The sequence below is a fragment of the Amphiura filiformis genome, chromosome 13 (genome assembly GCF_039555335.1).
Source record: "Amphiura filiformis chromosome 13, Afil_fr2py, whole genome shotgun sequence".
Classification (NCBI taxonomy): Eukaryota; Metazoa; Echinodermata; class Ophiuroidea; order Amphilepidida; family Amphiuridae; genus Amphiura; species Amphiura filiformis.
The window spans coordinates 29,499,204-29,525,785 of NC_092640.1; the positions used below are offsets into that span (position 1 = coordinate 29,499,204).

Consider the following 26,582-nt stretch of genomic DNA (forward strand, 5'->3'; position numbering starts at 1 on the left):
AAGGAGTCTGCCAATATCACACACAGGTATACACTTGATATTGTATTAATGTAGAGCTTTTATATCATGTAATATCTATGATTCTATCCGTCAGCTTGTAAATTTATAATGGCCATCAATATAGTCTTCTTGTGTCTATGGCAAGTGCATCAAGTCATTCAAGTTTCCATGGCAACTCATAGAATTAAAACTCAATATGAAATCATACGGAGAGAGTGGAGCAGCCAGGGGCAGGGGCGATTGCCTCCCCTGTGGAAAGTCTTTCCCCATCTTGCAGCCCCAATGGAATGCTGGCCACCCTGATATTTAAGATATTTAGACCTTTTTTGTACTTTTTAGCCCATTTTGACTGTTTTTTGTAAAAGTTTCCCCCTTGAAAGTCCCTTGCCCCCTCCTTTGCACCCTCCTTTGCACCCCCTCTGAAAAAGTGCTGGCTACGCCACTGCATGGAGAGGAAAATAGTAGACCCCTAAATAATTGCTTTGACATACATTCAGCAAATTTACACTTGCTTTCAAACTGTTTACAATGTAATTTATGCCATCGTTAATAAATAGCCATAACTAAGTTATCTCTTTACATAAAATGATTTAAAACAAACCCACAAGGCAGCCATTAGATATCACTTTTTGCAATTGAACTCGTCATTTCAAGGGTTTAGTGCAATAGTAATAGAAAGTCGTATCTGCAATAGCTGCCCTGTAGATTATTTTACAATCTCTGCATTCTCTATTGTAAACATATGAAACTTGGCAGCTATTGCAGATAGGGCTTTCTTGCTTTACACCCTCGATTTGATCCATATGAAAAGGTTTGGTATAAAACGATTCTCTTATAAATGCATTAGCACAGTTTCCACCTTGATACACCCGAGTACACAGATTTATTTCCAAGCACAGCGAGACTAGCCTCTACGCAGTCTGTGTTTATACTACACGGTTGAGTGCATAGCATCACAAGAGCTGTGTGAGATCTAGTGGAAAATAGGCATATGTGATTGGTTTTTGTCAAAACCTCAAGTGTTCCCTTCATCCAATCAGAATTTTTTTATAATCGAATGAAAGCTAACACTTCACCCTAAAAACACTTTTTTTCATTAGGTCAACAGATAAAGCAATTCAATGTTTATAGCAAGACGAATGTGGTAAATCTGTTGAAAACAACCTATCCAAGAATAATTTTTGACCAAAATGTAGGTTTTAAAAGTCAAAACCTCAAGTGTTCCTTATAATATTTTTCAAATTTTATGCCATTAATGAGAGAGCATACTTACATTGTCCATGTACTAGGTTCATTTCAATGAGCAATGGCCAATTCTCTTTAAATTGCAAATCTGGTGCAAAAAGTTACTATTTTCGCCTGTTTTCAAGTGTTTTTTCATCAGTTGTAAATTCAATGAACTATGATTTTGCTAAAGAGCACTTACAAATTGATATGTAGGTTTCTGATGCAGAATGAAAAAAAAAATGAAATGTAAACATCTCAACTGATTCAACCTCATTGGACTATTCTAGTTGAAATCCATACACCCCCTACGGAAGACAATTTTTTTAAACCTCCCACATAGGGAGTTTGAATTTCAAATGGGGGGACCTGAAATCTACACCCCCTGTGTGAAAGATTATAAAGTCATGTCTTCCATAGGGGGTGTATGGATTTCAACTGGAATAGCCCGTTTTACAGGACGCTGCAAACATTGCGGTTATTATTACTATAACAATGTGGGCTTGCAATGGTATTTGCTTAGTGTGGGTTTACTGGAAATTTGTGTCAAAATTTATGATGTTGTTTTAATAATGGGGGTTAACTTTGCGTGCAACTAGATTATTACAGTCAGTGAATTTGAGCTTGACAATATTGATTTTCTTCTCATATAAAAAGGGGCAATTTTTGTTCACTTAAAGCCTTAATGTATGATTTCCGTCAAATTTTGATTTTGTTATTCTTTATTCAAAATGTTGAAATAATATTAGTAATAAGTGACGGGAAGGGTTTCTGTCTATTTTAGGTTGAAATAAACAAGGTAAAGTGAAAGAAACCTCACTGGTTATTTAGGCCATTTAACACACAGTTCAATGGGAGGACATATTAACATAATTTTAAATTATGATAATATGTCAATTTTGCTCTGTTGACATACAAAGATAACAAATTTGTCCGATTCCATTTAGGTGCAAGTTGGGACATGTGTAAACATTACAAATATGCAAAAAAAATCAAGTTTGAAAAAATTGACCAATTTCATATTATAAGATCGTACATTATGGCTTTAATGTTTCTCGCTTTGCTCATTTTGAACCCTTCCACTTATTATACTATTCTAAGCTTGCCCTTTGCACATATATTTTTGTGTGTTGTTATTTTCAATGTATCTGCTTTCAATGCAAAATGCGTGAAAATAACCCGGGGAAAATAAATGTAGCACAAAAATTTCAACTTGAACAGTTTCACAAATAGTTCCTCAAAAAAGAATAGCCTTTTGGCTTTGGGTGTATCAATATAAGTGTTACAATGTAAATTCAAAAGTGCTACTAATAAACTTCTTTTCATGTTTGAATGGCAATTAATCTAGATTCTTAGTCAGTGGATGTGGTTTAGTATGTAAATGCTTAATTTCATTGGTTCCACATTGTCATCTATGATCTAATAAAAAAAAAAATTAAAAAAAATGTAGATATTTATATAGCGCTTTATGCCGTAAACAGCCTCAAAGCGCTTTACATTTATTCCGCCGTCATTAGAATATGTCGGAACCACGCTTGCAGCCTACAAGTGGCGCAGGGTCCATCAGTACAATGACTGTGACTACCCTAACAGCTTCCCATTGCACCTGGGTGGGGTGAGGCAAGCGAGGCAAAGCGCCTTGCCCAAGGGCGCAACATGGTGGTGGGACGGGGAATCGAACCCACGCACATTGAGCAAGCTCTCGGATTATGAGTCCAAGTGCCCAGTAATAGAGGATAGTAGTTGCATAGTATCGCAGCATTAACAAAATGACTGTATTAGCCTGCTTATATCAAGGTATGCAGAATATGATACGCGATTGCACTACATACAAGTAAACTTGTAAACAAGTTTCGCTTGAGGGGAGTTTTCCTGCGTATTTGCTAAATTAAATAGTGTTTAGTTATTCAAATAATATTTAGCTGACTAAAATGAGAACAAACAATATACAAATATTAGTTATTACTATCCTCTAGCGTGTGATAAAGGATAGGTATAGGTCCAATATTCATAATAAATACAACTGTGCTTTGCTCAAAATATTTTTGAAAATTCTGTCATGGATCTTAGGCCCCAGTGGGGTCCAGGGGAAGCACCTCAGTGGAGACTGAAGGGCCCAAGACGACAATATTTTTTGTATCTTAACCACTATTTCAACTATTATCATGCATTTTGGGGATTCAAACTATGTTTTGGTCCAAATGTTTTTAACCCCCTGAGCACTACCTGCCGATCTAACATTGCCTCTGACTGGTCAATTACGTGATATCTTCACTTTAATCACCAATCAGAATGGAGCTTTGCAAATAATTCACCCCAATTATTTTGCATGGTGAAATTATTCTAACAATGTTGCTGATTGGTCCAATTGATAATGAAAATTTCTTTTTGGCCAATTGGCAGGTAGATCTCATGGGGTTAAACGAAATGACAGACAGGTGATTACTTACCTCAATGAAGCCATTGAAGACAACTCCAAAGTAAGCCAGACATCCCAATTCAATCAAAGATCCAATGGCCAGAAGAATGGAAAAGAATGCAGCACCACCACCGTTATACTGTATGGGAAAATAAAAGAAATATTGATGAGATTATATTATAAACATCTTGATACTATGGGTATACATAAGTAACATATTGGTCTATTCCAGTTGAAATCCACACTCCCCCTGGAGAAGATTCTGAAAATATCTTCCGGGGGGGGGGGGGGGTATGTTTTTCAAATGTAATTGGCCAGGACTAATCGTTTTTAAACTCATACTCCCCTCAATATTATGGCTTTATCTATATTTTCCATGGAGTGGGTATTTCAAATGGAAGTTACGCAATTATCTATTCTATTCAAAACTCATGCTCCCTCTGTGGAAGACTTTAGCTAAATCTTCCACAGGGGTAGTGTGGATTTTAAATGGAATAGCCCATTAGACACACAAGAGACAGGATCCGCATCAAACCACATTACTTGGATATGTTTCAATCTGATCTCCTCTTGTGCCAGCAGATGTCATTGCAACATGAGCACCATATTCACACACAGCATCGCACCATGAGCACCCTACATGCATTGTAACACACTTACGAGAAACTCGCTCAAAAACGCGATAATTTCATGGATGCGCTTGCCGCATAGACACTTTCTATTATGGATTCAAACATTTTCAAAATAAAGCTTGGGATTCTCAAAACTTTCAAAACTTACATTCTCATACAGATAATTAAAGATTTGTGACTAAATTAAAACATTTCACACAATTCTTCCAACAAAAACAGATTTGTATCAATATTTTTGTATAAAATTATCTTCAATACAAACAAAAAATGAATAAATTTCTCAGAGACAAATGCGCTCCGCAAAATGAAAGCCTGCAGCAGCTTCAGTGGCGTAGTGTCATAGGGGCACATACCCCGCCCCCTCCATCGATTCCAAAATTTAGAAAATCCCATTCAGTTTTGAGACACACAATATTTTTTGCCTACATGCACAAACTGGTTTTCTTTTCGCCAGCCCATAGGGCTGGTACCTAATTCTGAGATGGGATTTGTGTACACTAAAGATTAGCTAAGATTATAGCCTCCTTCTTCTATTGGTATGAATTTTTTTTTTTTACTTCTTGTGGTGGAAATGTTTTTGATGTCTGCTAATTGATTTACAAGGAAAAGAAGGTATGTTTTGCCGCTTCAACGAATCTAAAACGATTGAGTATTGCCAAAGTTATGTTTGAATTAATTATGACTTAAAAGTTATCATAGGTTAGGCCTACACATATAAACATAAACTTGTTCAGCAATCAGCATATCAAAAATATGACATGGTCAACAATTAGTAATTAGCGGGGAATGATCACTGGAACAAGGTCATATCAGTGGACTACTGAGCATAGCATGATGTTTGGTTGCCTGTGAGTGCATAATTGATGTTGATAACAGATCTAATAATGTTGTAGAATCAAAATCTTCATTCCTAGGCGAAATGTCAACCGTGCTAGCATGGTCAACCATGGTCAACCATGGTCAAAACATGGTTGACCATGGTTAACTATGGTCAGCGATGATCAGCCATGGTGGCTTGACCATGGTCAACCATGGTTGCCATGGTCACCATGGTATACCATGGTCGACCATGCTTTAGCATGGCCGAGCATGGTCAGCCATGGTCTTCACCTCACTTGACCATGGTTGACCATGGTCACTTTTAAGTATACCATGGTCAACCATGCTTTATCATGGGTGAGCATGGTCAGCCATGTTCATCACCTCACTTGACCATGGTTGACCATGGTCACTTCAAGTATACCATGGTCAATCATGCTTTAGCATGGGTGAGCATGGTCAGCCATGGTCATCACCTCACCTGACCATGGTCACTTCAAGTATACCATGGTCAACCATGCTTTAGCATGGGTGAGCATGGTCAGCCATGGTCATCACTCACCTGACCATGGTTGACCATGGTTACTTCAAGTATACCATGGTCAACCATGCTTTAGCATGGCTGAGCATGGTCAGCCATGGTCATCACCTCACCTGACCATGGTTGACCATGGTCACTTTTAAGTATACCATGGTCGACCATGCTTTAGCATGGCTGAGCATTGTCAGCCATGGTCATCACCTCACCTGACCATGGTTGACTCTGGGTAGTGAATGAGAAAAGGCGCCCTCTGTTGTTCTTAATCGTATTTAATGCGTATTTACAACGTTGTGAATAAATATTTGACACCATAGAATATAAAAACTAGTAATTTGATAAGTTAAAATAAGATTTTTAACGGAATAAATCTAAATAATATGATTATGCAGTTTATTCCGTTAAATATTTACCCCATAATTTCCCTCATTCTTCAGGCCCTGCCCTCTATCGGGTGCTAATTTAAAGTTTAAGCTTGATTGCTATTGTTTCTTTCTATTGTTTCTTCCTTGATTGCTATTGTTTCTTAACCATGGTCACTTTAGATAGACCATGGTTGACCATGGTCTCTGGCCGTGGTGCCATTTTTCAAAAACATGGTTGACCATGGTTGACCATGGTCAAAAACATGGTTGACCATGGTCAAAAACATGGTTGACCATGGTCAAAACCCTGGTTGTTGAACTATGGTTGACAATGGTTCAACCATGGTCAAACATGCTAAGTTTTAACCATGGTTGACCATGGTCACTTTAGATAGACCATGGTCAAAGGTTAACCATGGTTGACCATGGTCTCTGGCCGTGGTGCCATTTTTCAAAAGCATGGTTGACCATGGTTTGACCATGGTCAAAACCCATGGTTGAACCATGGTTGACCATGGTTAACCATAGTTCAACCATGCCTTTTTCGCATAGGTTATATGGACCACATTGAAGTCAAAGTAATTATCTATCCTATCCTGTATCGTTTTATGGATAAAATTGACTCAAAATGTTATTGATGATATTATTGCTATCTTTAACATTAGTTTTGTCTTTTCAACGGGAAAAATCCGATGGAAAATAAAGTTTTTTGGGGTTAGCTATAATATTGAACAATACATCCCATATTTTGGCATGCACTTATAGAAAATAAATTATTGTCTTACTTTATAAATTATAAATACTGTAAAATGACACATAAACTAAAGTGAGGCCACTTTCTATCTGTTTTATTTGATTCATAAAATTACATTCAACAAAATGATTGAAGACTGAGAAAACACACAATGCAGACTATTACAGAATGGAGTAGGTAAGATGCCATGTCCATAGCTTTGCAGGAGTTTCGGACTAACAATCAACACATTCAAAAAATACAGTTTAAAAGTGAAGATTGTAGTGAATGATCAGTCCTTTTATCCTATGCTTGCCACTATCTACTTTATAGTAAACTATACATTGCGAAATAATATAAAATCATTTTAAAATAAAATGTGCATGTAAGTTGAGTTTACATAGCGAATTAACTAACAACTGCAGTGTATTTCTTGATTTTAATAATAAGCATGGGTAAAAAGCAGTAAAGACAAAAAATTATAATACAGAACAATTTGGAGTAATGAATTAAGAGTTGACAGGAGTTATAGGAGTTAATGCTTTTTGCTGTTTCAGTGTGCATGTTCTCAGCATTGATGGTTTGGTGAACTGTCATGTAACATGGATGTAAGCGTGATCCTAAAAGATGCCTTTCACGGTGACCCAAACTATTTACAAGACCTCTTCTGCATTGAGGCTGGCCTTCCCTTTTAAAGGGAGTTTTTATCATGTGTAACAACATGCTATTTTTTACACATGAACAATAAACATATAATATGAAAGAAATTGTCAATAAATTATTCATCAAAGAATGTGATTAGCTGAAATTACAAACTAATGTACAACTGGTCATTTTCATGCATGGTAATTTTTGTGTGTGTAATCATTTGCACTTTGTCAATTTTGAACTATTTGCTTGTTCTAAAATTCTTATATGTATGAAAGAATATAATTGTTCATTTTTATTTTCACGGTAATTGTGTTGAGCCCCAAAATCATGAAAATTAATGTTCTGCAAAAATATCCACTTCAACAGCAATATCGCATATATGCAATAAGCATGTAAGAATAATGGTCTCTCCAGTTGAAACCTGTACACACCCTATGGAAGACATGACCTCAATCTCCCACAGAGGGAGTGTGACTTTCAAAAGGGGTTACCTGAATGAGTGATTCCATTTGAAATCTACACTCCCTGTGTGGGAGATTAAGGTCATGCTTTCCAAAGGGGGTGTGGAAATCAACTGGAATAGTCCAATACCTTGCAAATTGTGTACCATACGTACGAAAGATTTTAATAAGGAGAGGAGAGAATATAATATTTACCAATGTGATATTTTTATGCGCAATGTTATCTATTGAGGATTACAAGTACTTTAAAAAAAAAAAATGTGCCATCAGCTGATTATTACAAATACCGTAACCACTTGGGTATAAGCCCAGCCCCCCTAGATGGCAGATTTCATTTCAAAAATGGGGGTGGGTTTATAACCGGGGAAGGGCTAGTGCTTGAATTTAAAAATAAGAACAATCATCCCCTATTTGTATATGCCCAATGTACCAGTAATTTCTATCATCTATGTCAATTTCTTAAAATTATAAGTGATGAATGTTAATTATCAACTGATATTTTTTTTTATTTGTACTTAAATATGAGAGCAATTAAGGCATTGATTTGACTTAAGAACTTGGCCAAAATTTAGTACTGGGCTTATACCTGAGTGCACCCTTGTTCCCAGAATGTTTTGAAAAATAGGGGGTGGGCTTATAGCCGAAGGTGGGCTTATACCCGGGTGGTTACGGTACTATATCAAAGTATTTTCTCGACTGAAGATATAAATACTGTATCTAATCATCTACTGGAGACAGCAAAACTACTGAAGATTTCAAACGAATATGTTTAATGTGCTATCTACTGAAGATAGTGAACCACTATCTATATTTTGTTATCTACTGATGAATATGTTTAATAATTTTGCTATCTTCCGAAGATAGCAAATCAGTATTACTTCTAATAATAAGACAGCAAATGAATAATATTTAAATATGTGCTATCTACTGAAGATAGCAAAGCAAATTATACCATATTTATGACTGTGATATCTATTGAAGACAAATAATTAAAAATGTTTTAAATGTGCTATCTTATGAAGATACAAGTAAATATTACTTCTAATAAGGTGTTATCTACTGTAAATAGCAATTGAAAAATCTTATAAGATAGAGAATGAATATTATTTCTAATGTGCAATCTGCTGAAGATAGCAAATGATTATGAACATAGCAAACAAATATTAATTATAATAATATGCGAATTCTAATAATATGAAATCTGAAAACAACAAATTATAATATTTAAACATGTGATATCTACTCAAGATAGCAAATTTATATATTTAATGAGCTATCTACTAAAGATAATGAATGAGTATTTTTCACAATAATAAAATGTCTACTGTAGATAACAAATTAATAATAAGGCCTAAAATGTTTGATTGGCATTGAACTTGAACTTGAACTTTTTTTCTTCTTTTTTGTAATCAAACATAATTAATTGAAGATAGCAAATTAACAAGATATGTAACAATGTGCTATCTATTGAAAATAGAAAATGATTCCCCACTAATACATAAAGTGCTATCTACTAAAGATAGCAAATTAATAATATATTTAATATTTCAACAACTCTTCCTATACCTTTGTACAGGAGCCAACCGTTGTTAAACCGTGATGAACCACACTGTTACTGTAAGTTATCTGTGATACGCCTGAACGCCGAGACTACAGCGTTACATGCAAGAGCGCCAGTAAAATTCGGCCATGCCTGGAACCTTTGTGCGTATGCCAGCTTACAAGTTGAATTCAGTATTTTTCAGGTAGCGGCTAAACATTGCCGCTTTTATTCTGTAGTTTTATTGCTGATATCAAAAGAGAAATCATCAAAGTTTTTGTAAGGCTGAGTGGCAATGATGAACTGACATTCCTCGTAAAATAATCGTGAATTATACGATATTTAGCTTCTTTTCGTTGTTGAAAGGATTCAATCATGTTTCACCGTTGTTCATCACCGTTTAACAACTCGCGTCCGGCGCGTCTGCGTGGTTTACTTAGCTCGGGCAGCTAAAGCTGCCCTCGCGAAGTAAACCACGCAGACAACGCGGCCGCATCGTTGTTAAACGGTGATGAACAACGGTGAAACATGATTGAATCCCTAAGTTATCTAGTGCAGATAGCAAATGAATCCCCATCACATGTGCTACCTGCTGAAGATAGCAAGTTAATAATGTATTTAACAATGTGCTATATAATGAAAGCAACAAATAAATACTATATCTTGATGTGCTATCTACTGAAGAATGCAAAATGATACTTTATATGCTATCTACTGACTATAACAAATGACTACATATATAATGTGCTGTCTATTGAAAATAGCAAGTAAATCCTATACTAGATACTTTAAAATCAAACAATATGCTTTTTACTGATAGCAAATTAGTAATATTTGTGTGATATCTGCAGCTATTGCAAGGTTGTGTACTGTCCTCAGTAAATGTCATTTTACATAAGAGTACAGCTATCAGTATTTGTTATTTATAACTGTTGTATTCAGTAAATAAAATATATATGATGTCTATCATATGTCAGTCAAAAGCATTAAATGCCTTCTCTATGGTCTCCCTGATAAAGAACTTACTAAGCTTCAGTTCAAAAGTACTGCTGCACGTCTAATTTCTTGTCTTCCCAAATCTCACAATAATCTGCCACTTTGGCTGATCTACACTGGCGCCCAAGTAAGTATGGTATTATATACAAAGCCTTTCTCTTGCCATTGGGCTATTCCATTTAAAATCACACTACCCCTGTGGAAGATTCTGGAAATATCTTCCACAGGGGGAGTATGTTTTTCCAATGTAATTGGTCAGGGTTAATCATTTTGAAACCCATACTCCCCCTGTATTATGACTTCACCTATATCTTCCACAACTGGAGTGAGTAGTTCAAATGGAAGTTACCTAATTGTCTATTCTATTCAAAACTTGTACTCCCTCTGTGGAAGACTTTAGCTGAATCTTCCACAGGGGTAGTGTGGATTTTAAATGGAATAGCCCATTCAAAGCTCTTCATGAAATAATTCCAGCTCATTATCTGAACTTGGTAAACATTATTAGACAGCTCTAGCTTATTCAAATCAATCTTAACTTGTTTATACCTATGTCTTGTCTAAATACTATGCTGAAAGATCTCATGTTTATATGCTTCATCAACTGTGTGGAACATTTGCCTCTCAACATCCGTCAACTGGACTCCTTAGTCACTTAAGTAGGTGTTAAAGACTCATCTGTTTAATTTGTCATTTTCACAGATGCATTGTAAATAATGTGTGTTGCAGGATGAGGGTAAATTTTTCTCCATGTATGTCAGTCGGGTTGGAGGGGAGCGGTGTTTGCACTCAAATATTGTATATAAGTCAGGTCGGAGGGAAGCAGTGTTTGAACTCAAATATTGAGACAAATAAAGCTGACACACAAGAGAAATGGTATGGGTTCTATAAAGGAGTTCTTAGGGCTTGATATCAGGGATGTTATTTCTGCCCCATGTGCATGATTTTGCATATGAGAGGGAAAATACCAAAAATTTTGATTTTGATATTCCTTGACTCATTTCCTTTAAAATCAATGTATTAATATAAAGAACACTGCACTTGTTTAGTTAAATGGCCAAAACTAGACAAATTTGTCTCCCGCCATCCCACCCGCCTCATCCATCTCCACACGGGTGTTGACTGCAGACGACAAGTTCCATTTTTTTTTCCAAAAAATCTATATTTGGATTCAATATGAAAAATGCATTAAAATGAGTACAAACAAGCCTAGTATTGGATCAATATTAATTCTTGAGATAACGTTTGATATTTTGATAAAAAATCTCAAAAATTGGACTCTCTTAATGTTGAAGCCAATGGCCAGCACCCAGAGCATTAGTGCATGCACTTAAGAGGGGTTTTTTTTCGACATTTTGTCCTTGATAAATTACTTGTATTATTATTATTATTATTATATATTTGATAAAATATTAATTTGCTCAATTTAGTAGATTGCTGCATAGAGTAAAAAATGACAAAGCAATTTTTAAAGTTTGCATAGCTATAAATAAACTGAGCCAAGTTATTGACACAAGCAATATCATGAATGGCTAAAATAAACTTACTCTTGCATATGTAACAATTTATTGACTATTGTAAAGTCCACAAACCTCCCACAACCTTATGATCTTTAGTCCAATGCCCCTAGCAAGAATATCCTTGTATGTATATCAAAAGAAAATGAAAATAACTAATTTGGTTTTAATCAGTGGCCAAGGTTGGCACTAACTAAATTTTCTCTGAATTCACTCAGTTTTCTAATTGGACAAATTGTGTTTACACTATGCTATAGTCTATCTAATTATTGCATTGGTTAGTATGTAGTGCTGTACACTCTTAAAATACTGGTTATAATATGTTGGTTCAAAGTATTGGTTAAAATATTTTGGTAAAAATTTTAACAAAATTTATTTAAATTTACTTTGCATTTCAATTAAGTCTGAAAAAAGAGATTTGTATTACCCTTTTCGACCGACCCTAAAATCTTTTTCATATTTTTTCATATTTGAATTTTCATATTGGGTATAAAATACACAAAAGTGTTGTGAAAATGTTTTGCCTGTTTGTAATTTGTACATTACAACTCTGATATAATAATTAGAAAACTAGCCTGAGAAACTCTACAAATCATTGTTTACCATGGTATTTTGTGGTGAACTTGCATTTCTTGATTATTTGTATGGGACAAAAAAAGAGAAAAGATTTTGGAGCTCTAAGGGCAATACAATTTTTAGGCCTTATTTAACTAACAGTTGGCGAATGTAGCCACATGTTAAGGAAATTCATTAAAATGTGCCCTTTGAACCCATTGTTTGTTACCAGGTGAACAACACAAGTTGTTGGTTAAAATAGTTGTCCCCAATGTTGGTTAGATATTAATCAACCTTTGGTTCTGAAAAGCACAGTAAAAATGTTGGTTCAAGTTTTACCAATGTTTGGTAAATTTTTTTAACCATTGTTTTGAGAGTGTAGAAACTTATAATTAAAATGATTAAATTTTATCATGTAATTTTTCTTTCTTTTGATGCTAACTACCTGAACTTAAACCATTGTTTGATAGTTACTCCAAAGTTCAGGATTGCTGTTACAATCTTTTTCACCATGGTATTTGAAAAATGGTATTTGCCAAATTTTGTTGGCAATATTTTCCAAATTAATATGCTTGCTGAAAAGGCAATTAATTTTTTTGTAGCTGGATTAAAAAAACTGAACAAACAAGAGGAAATACAATGAGAGCCCAATACAATGTACTGTGCATAGTTCAACCAGTATCTTTTTTCCACAAACTGCATGTAAGATTATACTGGAAAATAACATTAATTATACATTACGGGTACCTATAATCCATCTCTGGTCAATAAATACACCGGTCATATTAATGTCCAGCAGGCATTTCTCGCAGCACGCAAAGCAAATTCACAGATATGAGCACACATTTGCTGACAGATTCAACGACTGAAAATATCTTACCCCCGTCCCCAAGCCATGACCTCTCACGTTTAGCCCATACTCAAGATATTACTTACAACAGCTGAAATTATTCGACCACCAACACAAGAACACATTTTGCAATTTGAGAATGCAATTGAGTAGTTTGATGAAGCTGGGAATTACAAATTTGTTTGGGGTCAATGGGAAAGCACTTTCTTCAAAAAGCAATCTTTTCTTTTCTCTTTTTGCAATATAATTATTTTCACAAAGATTTTTTGTTTACCTTATCAAGCCTATGTTTTGCAATTCACCATTTTTCAAATTATATTTCCTTTAACCCTAACCCTCCTGAATACTACAAAATACTACTTGATATATGCGCTGTTCGTGCATGCATCCCACGTGGTGTGATGACGCAATCGCCCTAAGTGATATATAGGCACGGTTTTGCTGGCCAGCGAAGCCCAAGACCCGTGGCAAAGTGTCGCCGACCGAGTGCTTGGCATGCGATGGGTCTCGGGTTCGAATCCCACCCAGAGCAAACAACTTCTTTCTTTCTTTTCTCTCTTTATTCTTTCCTTCTTTCCCTTCACGACCAAAAAGCCCTTAGGCGGTTAGGGTTAGGTTACCACTATCGAAACTCAGTATAGGCTTCCTTAACCCTAACCCTCCTGAATACTACAAAATACTACTTGATATATGCGCTGTTCGTGCATGCATCCCACGTGGTGTGATGACGCAATCGCCCTAAGTGATATATAGGCACTGTTTCGCTGGCCAGCGAAGCCCAAGACCCGTGGCAAAGTGTCGCCGACCGAGTGCTTGGCATGCGAGGGGTCTCGGGTTCGAATCCCACCCAGAGCAAACAACTTCTTTCTTTCTTTTCTCTCTTTATTCTTTCCTTCTTTCCCTTCCCGTCGCCAAAAAGCCCCTAGGCGGTTAGGGTTAAGGGTATACGAGGTATTGTTGGTCGAAGCAGCCAACAAAAATAGATTTTCTTCTTCACACTCGCTATGAATTGAGCAATGCAATTTTTGTTAAAGCTCACTACCATTTGGAAGATGCTGTGAACTACATTTGATTTTGCTGCTTCGACCAACAATACATCGTATACCCTTAAATCATTGTATATTTAGAAGTTTCTTCCTGTGAGTACGGCAGCATTTCCAGATACAAAAGACTGAAACATAAATTCAGTAAAAAATGCTTTCGTTCATAACAAAAATAAAAATATCATATTTTGTCCCAAATAAAATACCTAAGGCCTTGAATATCTTAGTTCATTTAGTACATTAAAATTGCAAAAATATTCTCCCTGACTGTAAACAAAATCTGTCATAATACCACTTTCCTTGGACAAACCGACTTGCGACAACATACATCTTTAACTAAAATTAAATCATCTTGAAAGTGTTCCCACCGTAACCTATTTACTTCTGCCTCGTCTCCCCCGCGGCCCCATTTTCGGAGCCAAAGATGTCAATGGGAAGAGATATTAAGTGAGGCATAAATATCTATCAAATAGCTACAATTGAATTGTGACAGCCCCCAATGACCTGAATGGGGCATTCCAGTTAAAATCCACACCCCCTATGGAAGACATGACCTTAATCTTCCACACAGGGGGTGTACATTTCAAATGGAGTTACCCATTCAGGTAGTCCCATTTGAAACACACTCCCTGTGTGGAACGTTATGTTTTCCATAGGGAGTGTATGGATTTCAACTGGAATAGCCCACTGTTATAATGTACTTTGAATTATCTACTGCAGAATGTCAGAGTTGGATATACTATCCACTGATGGTACAATTATGATGTGGGAGGAATAATGGCTTGTAGCTAATGTCATGTTTTGACGAGTAGATATATAGTATTTAAATTGGCTTGGATAAATGGATTGGATGGCGTTAATTTCAATTTCAATTCAACTTTATTACCATAATAAATTTTAAAAAACAACAGATAAAATACTTATGAAATACATTGCTACAAAAAAGATTAAATGAAATGATTATGGAGGGAATAGTCGAAAAGCCAATAAGGCCAGCATTGACACCCTCTTTCACAAAACAAACAAACAAGCAAAACAAGAGACTGTCACACATAAAACTAGCCCCAGGATTGTAAGATAAGATAGAGATAGGGAAAAAATAATTAAATTTACTTTATTTACTCCATACCTTTTATTTAAATTTAATAAAATTTATTACATAATGCTTGTTATTTGTATTCCATGTACATATAGCATGGACACCAATCCTGGGGGAGAAGGGGGATGTCCAATGATGATTGATGACCCATTTTTTGTTCTATTCAGCCACTTTTTGACAATTCAGGCTGATTGTCCTCCCACATTTAAAGATGGATGGGTACTATAATGATATGTAGTTGCATAAAAGTAACATGATGCAGTCATGTCTACAGTAGAATTCATCTCGACCTTTGCAGGACTTAACCCCATTAAAAGCTATTAAACCAAGATAACACTCATTGAAACAGCTCAACTGATTAAATCGGATCTTCTCTGGCTGTGCACATGTGACTGTTTTCATGTGCGATATCGCAATAAAGTTTATGTATTATAGCTTCAGTTGGGTAACCGATTATAAAGGAAACGAAAGGAAACAATGGTATGTGTACTTTTGTTCACGAAATGAGACAATGGCGTGCTTTTTGTAAACCAGCATTCTTGAAAATGAGCAACATAATGATTGTTGACTTAACACGGTTTGGAAATAATTTCTTCATATTTTTGGTGTTATCTGTCGTTTACATATCCTTCCTAAAACTCAAAAGTACGACCCTCTCCAAACACCTAAATTAGCTAAAAATTTAGGACATGTTACAAAACTATATTGTCTAGAATTTTAGAAGAGTACTTTTAATATTGGCCGGTTATTTTTCACACAGCGACGTTAACTAGGCAATGTACTATTACCTATAACATTAACTAAAACACCAAAGTACGAATATTTCCAAACATCTAAATTAGCTAAAAATTTAGGACATGTTAAAAACTATATTTTCTAGAACTTTAGAAGAGTACTTTTAATATTGGCGGTTATTTTTCACACAGCGGCGTTAACTAGTCATATCCCCATACTTTTAACGTGGGGCTATTTGTAGAGGTCACGCGTCAATGGGAAAGAGCACTGTGTATTGTGTATAGGAAAAACGGACAGTAACTGCAGTATGATGTCTGTTAGTAGTTAGTATTGCTGTGTAATCATTTTGAATGTCAATGTTTACTGATTTTTATTCAGTGCTTAGAGGCTCTTGCATTTTACAAATTTATATTATTATTAATTTTATTAAAAGAAAAGAAAATTGACCTACAAATGGTAGACTGGAGACAATGATGAGATGGATATCAGCACATACACTTCTAGTGCCCGTTTCTATTCATCGTTATGTATTCTTCTCCCGTGCATTATTTTCGCGAACTACCCTTCACAGCCCAAATTATATAAACCTGCACGCTAAACAATGCATTATCTAAAACCTGCACGCTAAACAATAGATTCTAGATAATACGTGCACGCTCAAATACTAGAAATACTACTTTCACATAACCATAAAGTAGAGTTAGGTGGCGCTTTAGACACAGAGATCACATAACTATATAATTGTCTGTATAGGAAAACGGACAGTAACTGCAGTATGATGTCTGTTAGTAGTTAGTATTGCTGTGTAATCATTTTGAATGTCAATGTTTACTGATTTTTATTCAGTGCTTAGAGGCTCTTGCATTTTACAAATTTATATTATTATTAATTTTATTAAAAGAAAAGAAAATTGACCTACAAATGGTAGACTGGAGACAATGATGAGATGGATATCAGCACATACACTTCTAGTGCCCGTTTCTATTCATCGTTATGTATTCTTCTCCCGTGCATTATTTTCATGAACTACCCTTCACAGCCCAAATTATATAAACCTGCACGCTAAACAATGCATTATCTAAAACCTGCACGCTAAACAATAGATTCTAGATAATACGTGCACGCTCAAATACTAGAAATACTACTTTCACATAACCATAAAGTAGAGTTAGGTGGCGCTTTAGACACAGAGATCACATAACTATATAATTGTCTGTTCGATATATATACCAACAAAAAAGTACAAATATACATTCTGTGGTGTTAAAATGGTATAGTTACAAAGGGTGTTCTATAATAGTGTACAATTACCGAATAAGGTGCAACTTCGCTAGACTTGAGTCCAGTCCTCGTTCACGGAGTTTAGGATTAGGGTTTAGGGTTGGGATAGGGCAGTCTTGTAATAAGACTAGTAGAGTTGCACCCTTGCAAATATCATTGTCATAAATTATGATTAATGACCTCAAATAAATCAAACATCAAATGAGAATAATCGAGCTTCTATTAATTAAAAAGGGCCAAAACAGGTGGATCATAATTATACAAGATGACACCATTGCAAAATATTCAGCATTTTACAAATGAAATACATGTAGGCCTATATCTAAAATAACATAGCCGGGCCGGAAACACACACTAGCGCATAATATCATGATCATGCTTTATAATACCATAGGCCTTCAAACACATGTGTTTGAAGGCCTATGATAATACTGAACAAATTGTTAAATCCCAATGTCGTGTGTTTTAATATAAGTAGTTCAAATTATAGAGCTATAAAGTCCAGTTGATATTCACCGTAGTACTAGTCTGACATCTAAATCGATCGTTTCCAACTGGTTCAGTGCTCTCTGTGTTCAAACCACAATATTAAATGATCACAACATAAAGTCAAGTCAATTAAACCATGCGTGAATAAGTTACCTAAGTATGACGTATGGCGCAATCGATACCATTGATTACAGGGATTGATTTTCTTTACCAGTTAAATGCTACGTAGCTGGTCAATGTCCTGACGGTGTTTTTAAAATGTAAGATATTTTCCTAATATTAAAACTAATATAATGAATGCAGCAATTAATATTGCCTATTGTTTTAATAGGCCTACACTCAAAGTGTATGACGGATAATGTATTGCAAATGCATTCGTCAAGATAATTGCACTTGCCATGGAGTTATTGCATTTAGCTTTGAGCCTATCGGCTCTCAAGCTAAATGCAATAACTCCACGGCGCGTGCGATTATCTTGACGAATGCATTGCACTCAGTTCATTATCCTTATCATAAATTGATCTAATTGATAAGACTTAAATCAAAGCTGCACTGCCCCCCCCCTGAAAAACCCCAAGTTATGAAAATTCCCACTTTTTGCGGTAATTTTGCGCAAAATTCATTTTGCCCCCCCCCCCCTGAAATTCACTTTAAAAATTCCTGGCGTCACCACTGTTCAAAACCACTGGACCAGTGACAGATGATCAGGCTTATGCCCTACCCTTTCGGATCACAAGGCTCAAGGCTGGTTACATACTTGATATAAGCAACGCCCCCAACACACACACTTGACCGTGTAAACACCTATAAATAAGCTTGCCTCATTAACAGTTGATGAGCATAGTGAACTGAAAGTGATCAGCCTTTCTGGTTGAATCAATCTCACTGATTGAAAGAGACTGTTTTCAAGGAAGGATCCATGCACGGATGACGTCTACACTATACCATGCATATTGAGTCTGGCCTGTCTGCGGTTAAGCTAATCCATCCCTGACAACTTATTAACCATATGTGACATGAATTAGCACAAAAACGAGTCATTGACTTGTTTTGTAGCTTAAATTGATTTTGAAGATGACCAAAAGAAGGGTAATTATTCTTGCACGGCCAGGAGAGCTGGGGGAATTGCCTCACTCACAGAAAATTTTCAGGGATGATATACGGCAAAGAGTAAAAAATGACATTAGAATGACTAAAAATTAAATTATAAAATTGACAAATGGGGCCAAAAATGTAGAGAGTAAAAAGTATTATTTTGTGAACAAGCAAAGGGCAGATCTAGGAGGAAGGTACCTCCTCAAAACAAAATCAAAACATGTGCCAATAGATTCAAGCATTTGCAACAAAAAAATATAGGAAAGCAAAGCGACCTGGGAAATTTTTATTAATGCCCCCCTACTTTCTAAAACCTGGATCCATCCCTGGTTCACCCGGCTGTGTATCTATCCTCTAATAGAACACGGAGGATACCAATATTTTTAGTTTATACCTAATTGTTCTTGGTAAAAATAATGGTATCTCCAAAAAATGATAGACAATACTTTGGTAATTTTGATCAATTTCATGGCCAAAAGTGACAAGGTTGAACTGCCATCACCAACAACAGAAAAAATTGGCTATCTGTGGAACATAGCAAACATACGCAAAGACTAATAGATGCATGCAGGCCCGTGACGCAGGATTTTTTTGGGGGTGCTGATTTTGAAAAAGTGGACTTTTTCCAAAGGGGGGGCAATTTTGTGAAAAGTGGACTTCCCCCAAATTTGGACCTTTTGACCAAAAATCGTAAAAAACCAAGTTTTTTGGACTTTTGTATACTTTTGTAAATTTGGGGAGGTGCGGTGACGCACCCCCTGCACCCCCCCTGCGTAGGGGCCTGGATGCATGTGCATATAGTAAAACGCAGTACGATATGTGCATAAGTAACTAAATAGAATCAGTTATGCAGTACTCATAAACCATTCTGTATTGTCTAAAAGAAAACAGACAGGAACCAAAGAAATTGCATAAATCTTCTCAGCTGTTTAAGAATGGCCAATCGAGAGGCTGAAAGATTTGCTCACTGCTCTCTTTGCTTGCACTTTTCGAGAATACCTTGTTAGCACTAATCACCTAGGTTTTATCATTGAGGTATAGGACTTTTATTTTTTCGGAGAAGAGCAGGTAGGGCAACTACTTGATTATATTTCTACATGTTCATACTACATACTCTGAAAATATTAGAAAATTCGCACGGGTCAGTTTTTTAAAAATCACATTTTTGTTCCTAAAATGGGGGTTATAGGGCCCTCAACAGGCACTCTCTCCATGGGGCTACATGTAAAGACCAGTTATAGACAAATGGCCCTAAAATAAAACTGACTCGTTCATTTTTCCTAAAATTTTGCATATGATGTAGATTTAACATCTGGAATGTAATGCAAGTGGTGTCGTTGCTGTTCTTCTAAATGCATTTATAAAATGTCCGCCCCAGACCAACGTGTAATTCTATTAGAGTTGCAGTCCGTGAAGTGAGCTAGTTCTAAATCAATCTAGTCTGGAAACCATTTTTTTTTTTTTTTTTTTTTTATAGCTGAGGTGTTAGTCCAATATGTTAGGAAAATATTTCTGCTGATGACCCCATGTTCACATTGACTAAATATGGTGTATTTTCATTTGAAAGGGTAGAAATTGGTGCTGTTTCTTGTCCGCCATTTTTATTTTCTCAGACAATTTTACCTTTAGTCAGGTCCACAGTTCACACAGGTTTGAGAATTCCTCCCATACATTTTTTGGTTAATTAACAATTTTGTTTCAACCAGGGTGGTTATGTCTTCAGCCACACATCAGTATGGATGATCATCGATTCTTGTTGTTATATAAGTTTTTTGCTTGTAACCAACTCATGGTACATATATGTGACACGATCAAGGGAAATGAGTCGGATGTCGCTAATATTGATTTTGAGATATTGGCAAAGAAAGTCTTTAAAATCTTTTGTTTTTTATTGTTTTCAGCGACTGATCAATTGATGTAACTTCGCAAAGAAAAATCGTATCAAGACAGGGTTTTCAGTTTCTGTAAGCTCTGAATGTCCTCTTTAGAAAAATATGTAAAACTCATTTTCGACCAGGGTCGACATGTGACTCATTCCCCTTGATCATGTCACATATGCCCAATCATGAAAAGAAAAAACACCACCATTTAGATCTTGGAAAGAGATGATACACGATCCTCAATAACAAGTCCCTCTAAACCCTCTCCCTATCCTGTGGGGATTTAACCATGAAACATCTATTGAATTTTATGTGCAGCCTAGTTACAGCAGAAAGTGGGTCAGCATGTATGAATTTGTGTGTTGAAAAGCCACTACCTTTTTAAGACTTAAAAAGAGCAAAGACACACAGCATAAAATGCTTTTAGTATCAGCACTCTGTGTCCTCAAGTCTCCAGACACGATTCATATGAATATATATGGCATAGCTGCCTTGTGAGATTTAGTAAAAACCAATATCTGTATGCCTTCCTCGAGTCAGTAAAGTAGAATCAAATTTTGTCAGTGGTTTTCTCAAAAACTGCTCACTCTTGCAGGAAACTGTTATGCTAGTTGGATTCCTTGTCATTCTGAAAATGTATGCTTTTCATTACTTTTATATTTACAATAAAAAAACAATACCTGAATTACTGTCTCAATTCAAGGCTTGCATACAGACTATAGAGGTTGTGCATGAAATTATTGATTAGCTCCAAACAAAGGATTTGAACCGGTGTCCTTCATCGTAATCATGGCGCAGTGCATGCAGTCCATTCAATCAAATGTTGTCATCAACCTATTTGATCATAGTGCATTTGTTATGTGTGTGAGACAAACTGTCGCGGTAGATAATTTTGCAATCATGCTTTTATGCATTTACCATATTTACGCCATAATTTCTGCCATATTTACGGTATAATACGTCATATGTGACCCTCCAGCACAACTGAGCCCGGATGTCGCCAGTGCCACTACTGAGATATGCTCCATTGAAGTTAACAATAAACAATAGGAAACAAAGGATTTATTGACTGTTTTATTGATTTTTCACTACTTAAATGTCAAGTACTATAGACATGATATACATCATTTTAAAGTTAATTTCAAGCAGAATATTTTGGTTGAATATCTCAAAAATGATGATTGGCGACTTCAGGGCTCAGTTGTGCGGAAGGGTCACATATGCATAACCTCTATATATAGAGGTGCGGGTGATATTTTATATTTTAGTGTCCATTTTTTTTATAATGAAAACACTGCTTTCAATACTATACTCACACTAATTAGTGCCCCCTAATTAGCAATTACAAAGCACCTCGCTGCATAAAATAGCAGTTATTTTAAATACAAAAATACAGAGAGCAGCCTTTTGATAGATCTCATTTTGCATCTGAATTCTTCATGATATACAGCATGTGCTGCCTTATGCGATTTTCATATTATAGTCATTTTAGTCTACACAGTTTTATATTGGTACTAATACAAAACACACACAAGGCAGCCTTTTGATATATCCCATTTTGCACCATGTGCTGCCTTATGTGATTTTCATATTCTACTCAATTTAGTGTACACAGTTTTATATCGGTACTAATACAAAACACACACAAGGCAGCCTTTTGATAAATCTCATTTTGCATCCAAAATCTTCATTATATATTCACCTGTATCTTATGAATACAATCCTTTAGTTCCTCAGTAGTCACAGTCATCATAGGAGACTTGTGTCCACAAAATAAGATGAAAGTTGCAAATCCTTATTTTGGGGCTATAGCCAGATTCATCTCCAGTCAACATTAATAGGTACATTTTCACGGGAAAATTTTCTGGACACATGACCAATGCGTATCAATGTGAGTGTAACCTCGAGCCTGATTGCTGACCCCCGGCGGTGACCTCGCTATTCAAGTCTTAGTAATTTTGAATTGGAATAGTATTTTTGACTGCAATTTTGATAGAAATTTATGCATTGCAAATTTATTGAATATTATGTTATCTTAATTTTTTCACAATATCATCAAAACGTAATTTCAAAAATATCTATCTACGGAAAAAAATATTTATCTACGGAAACTCTTACCATAACATTATTAACTTGCGACAAGTAACTTATTTTGCCTCAAAGGAAGAATTCTTCCTTTTCAAATACATTGGAAGAACACCCGCTGTGCTCGGGGTCACATTCCATAATGCTAATATGTCTGCGCCCATGGGTGTCACGTGTCCAGAAAATTTTCCCGTGAAAATTTACCTATTAATTCTGACTGATCTCTGGATCATAAGCTTTAAAATGGTATAACTTGCCAGGATTGCTCCCTCACTTGGTGTTCAAAAATGTTCAAAAAGAATTCTTTTGTTTTTATGTTTTTTTTTGGCAACCTTGTCTCATTTTTTCCAGGGGGTAAGCCTGTATGGGAGGCTTATGGGGCAGGGGGCCCAAATCCACCAAAATGAGGGTAGGTGCAGGTGGTGAGATGCACCCCCATTGAAAAAAGTGTACTTTCTGAGTAAAGAGAGAAAATGGCAAACTGGGTTATTACTTTTTCAAAGAAATTGTGTGTTCGAGAAAAATCTCTTTTCTACTACAAATTTGGGCTAAAATCGCTGCAAATCGCCAAAAAATCTGCTCAGAAAGCTTAAAATCCACAAAATGAACAGAGATTGGTGGACAGAGGTGGTAAATGAACAGAGATTCCGCAAAAATAATGTGCGATTTACAGCATTTTCCCATATGACATGGGGGTTATGGCATGTTAGAGAAACTGCCCTCCAGCACACAGCCATCAGAGAGGTATTTTGAGATGTTGTCTTCTGAATAGGTTTACTATTTATACTCCTCTAATCATGCTGATGCGTGCTTATGCATGACATATTTTTGCGGAAATGGCACATCAGATTGTACCTCTTTTGCACTTATGTTCAAAAGGTCAGTGTGTATTGAGAATGGTTAACCCTAACACTGACCCATGCTTTTTGGTATCGGAAGTCAGAGAAGATCCGATTTTTCAAGAAGAAGAAGAATTTTGACTTGGCACCCCGGGATTCAACCTTTGACCCCTCGCATGCTTAGCGAACGACCCATGGACCGGTAGCTGCTCGGGTTATTGCTGCCCAGCCAGCAATTCCGTGAGCATATCACACTTCGGGTGATTGCGTCATCGCAGACCCTGGGATGCATGCATGTTATGAATTTTTCATCGTGGTATTTTGTGGTTTTTACTGGTGTTAGGGGTAATGGACACTCTAATCTGGAAAAATACATCTTTTTTAACCCTAACACTGACCCATGCTTTTTGGTATCGGAAGTCAGAGAAGATCCGATTTTTCAAGAAGAAGAAGAATTTTGACTTGGCACCCCCGGTTCGAACCTTTGACCCCTCGCATGCCAAGCTTAACGACCATGCGGACCGGTAGCTGCTCAGGTTATTGCTGCCCGGCCAGCAATTCCGTGAGCATATCACACTTCGGTGATTGCGTCATCATGAGACCCTGGGATGCATGCATGTTATGAATTTTTCATCGTGGTATTTTGTGGTTTTTACTGGTGTTAGGGTTAACAGCCATGTATGGCTCCATTTGAAATCTACACTCCCTGTGTGGGAGATTAAGGTCATGTCTTCCATAGGGGGTGTAAGGTTTCAACTGGAATAGCTCTGTATTATCTCAAATGACCATGGCATAGAGTGAGTATGTTTTTCAAATATAATTGGTTAGAGTTAATCATTTTGAAGCCCATACTCCCCCTGTATTATGGCTTTACCTATATCTCCCACAACTGGAGTGAGTATTTCAAATGGAGGTTACCCAACTGTCTCTTCTATTCAAAACTAATTCTCCCTCTGTGGAGGACTTTAGCTAAATATTCCACAGGGGTAGTGTGGATTTTAAATGGAATAGCCCAATGTGTCACATTTTGTGGCCCATTCTGCCGGTGTCGATCAGAAATGAGACTCAAAGTCCATAGTTCAGTGGCAGTGTCAGAAAAACCCTTAACCCCATGAGAACTACCTGCCTATTGGTCAAAAAGAAGTTTTCATTATCAATTGGACCAATCAGCAACATATGTTAGAATAATTTCACCACCGTAAAAATTGGGGTGAATTATTTACAAAGCTCCAATCTGATTGGTGATTAAAGTGAAGATATCATGTAATTGACCAATCAGAAGCAATGTTAGATTGGCAGGTAGTGCTCAGGGGGCTAACAAACTCTTCTTCAAATATTTGGGGTGTCATTATTTAAAAATTTGGCCACCTTCAGCAAGACCGGGGTAGTGGAGGACTCTTTTACACTTTTTCCCAATTTTTTCTTCTATTTTCAAGTTTTTGTTTTTTGTTATTCTCAGAAACAGCTGTCTGTCAAGGTTTATTTACCTCAAATTAGAAAAAAAACTCCAAACTTTACTTAAACTGCACAGAATATCAGTCAAAACTGTAACATAGCATTGCATAGCACATCTCCTTCTACCTTAGGCCACGAATCTATCAATCACCCCTTCGATCGCAACTCTTACACAAATATTTGAATTTGGGCACCGTGCAGCTGTTGACTGAAGCCTAGCCTACTTAAAGCTGTTGTACTACTTTATGATCATAATCATCTGTCTCGTAGAGATTGCTCTAGATTTGCACTGTCTTGCAAGAACTTCGCATTTTAAGTTATTATTTCACATATAATTTCCCTCATGTGTTTTCTGAGCTTGTGCCTTTGAGTTCAGTTCACCCTTCATAAAATCTCTCTAAATAGAACACCCTCAGAACTACCTTGACATAAGAAAATCTCTCTAAATAGAACACTCCCAGAACTACCTTGACATCCCAGCAAACACAAAACGTTTTCGACATCATTCGCAAAAGGTTATAAAAGGTTGTCAGAAAACGTTTAAATGTCGGGTTATATAAAGGGTATATTAAGAGTATAAAACGTTTTCATAACCTTAAAAAACATTTTTTTTTTAACTTCTACTCAGCATACAAAAATGTTTTACAGAAAACGTTTAAATGTCTGGTCATATAAAGGGTATAAAAACGTTTTAATAACATTCAAAACACATTCTTGAAAACTTGATACAAAACATTCTAAACAGAATGTTATTTTGTGGTTGAAAAAATATTTTGTGAAAAATGTTTGCCCAAAATATTTTCAATAACGTTTTAAAACGTTTTCATGACCTTTATATAACCCGACATTTAAATGTTATTAAAAGGTTTTGAAAAAACATTTTAAGAACATTTCTGTGATTGCTGGGTTCAAATATTTTAACATAATGTTATTTAAGTATTGACACAATATTTGGGGAAAATGTTTGCAAAAATAGTTTATAATAACATTTTTTTAAAACATTTAAAAATGTTGTTGTAGTGTGTTTTCATACAAAACGTTTTAAAACGTTATCATGACCTTTATATAACCCGACATTTTAATGTTATTAAAACGTTTTAACCTAAACCAAAAGCCAAAATATAACTTATTTAAAACGTTTTTGTGTTTGCTGGGATGTTACTAGTTGTAAAAGTGGAGCAAATTTTCACAAAACATTCATTTTCATGCTCTCCACACTCAACATAGCTACCATGAAAATTAAAACACCAAAACATGTTCCTCTATGCATGTTTATGTACAAAA

General features: G+C 36.0%; 1 protein-coding gene and 1 pseudogene across 1 annotated transcript in view; one reads left to right on the plus strand and one right to left on the minus strand.

Moving 5' to 3' along the window:
* LOC140168212 (ankyrin repeat domain-containing protein 49 pseudogene) overlaps nucleotides 1–26,582 on the plus strand; it is a 119,883-nt pseudogene that overhangs the window by 57,993 nt on the left and 35,308 nt on the right.
* LOC140168213 (uncharacterized) overlaps nucleotides 1–26,582 on the minus strand; it is an 88,545-nt gene that overhangs the window by 32,527 nt on the left and 29,436 nt on the right. The window contains exon 4 of the mRNA XM_072191552.1: nucleotides 3,675–3,782. Coding sequence (XP_072047653.1) covers nucleotides 3,675–3,782 — 108 coding nt within the window. The remainder of the gene's footprint in view (nucleotides 1–3,674; nucleotides 3,783–26,582) is intronic.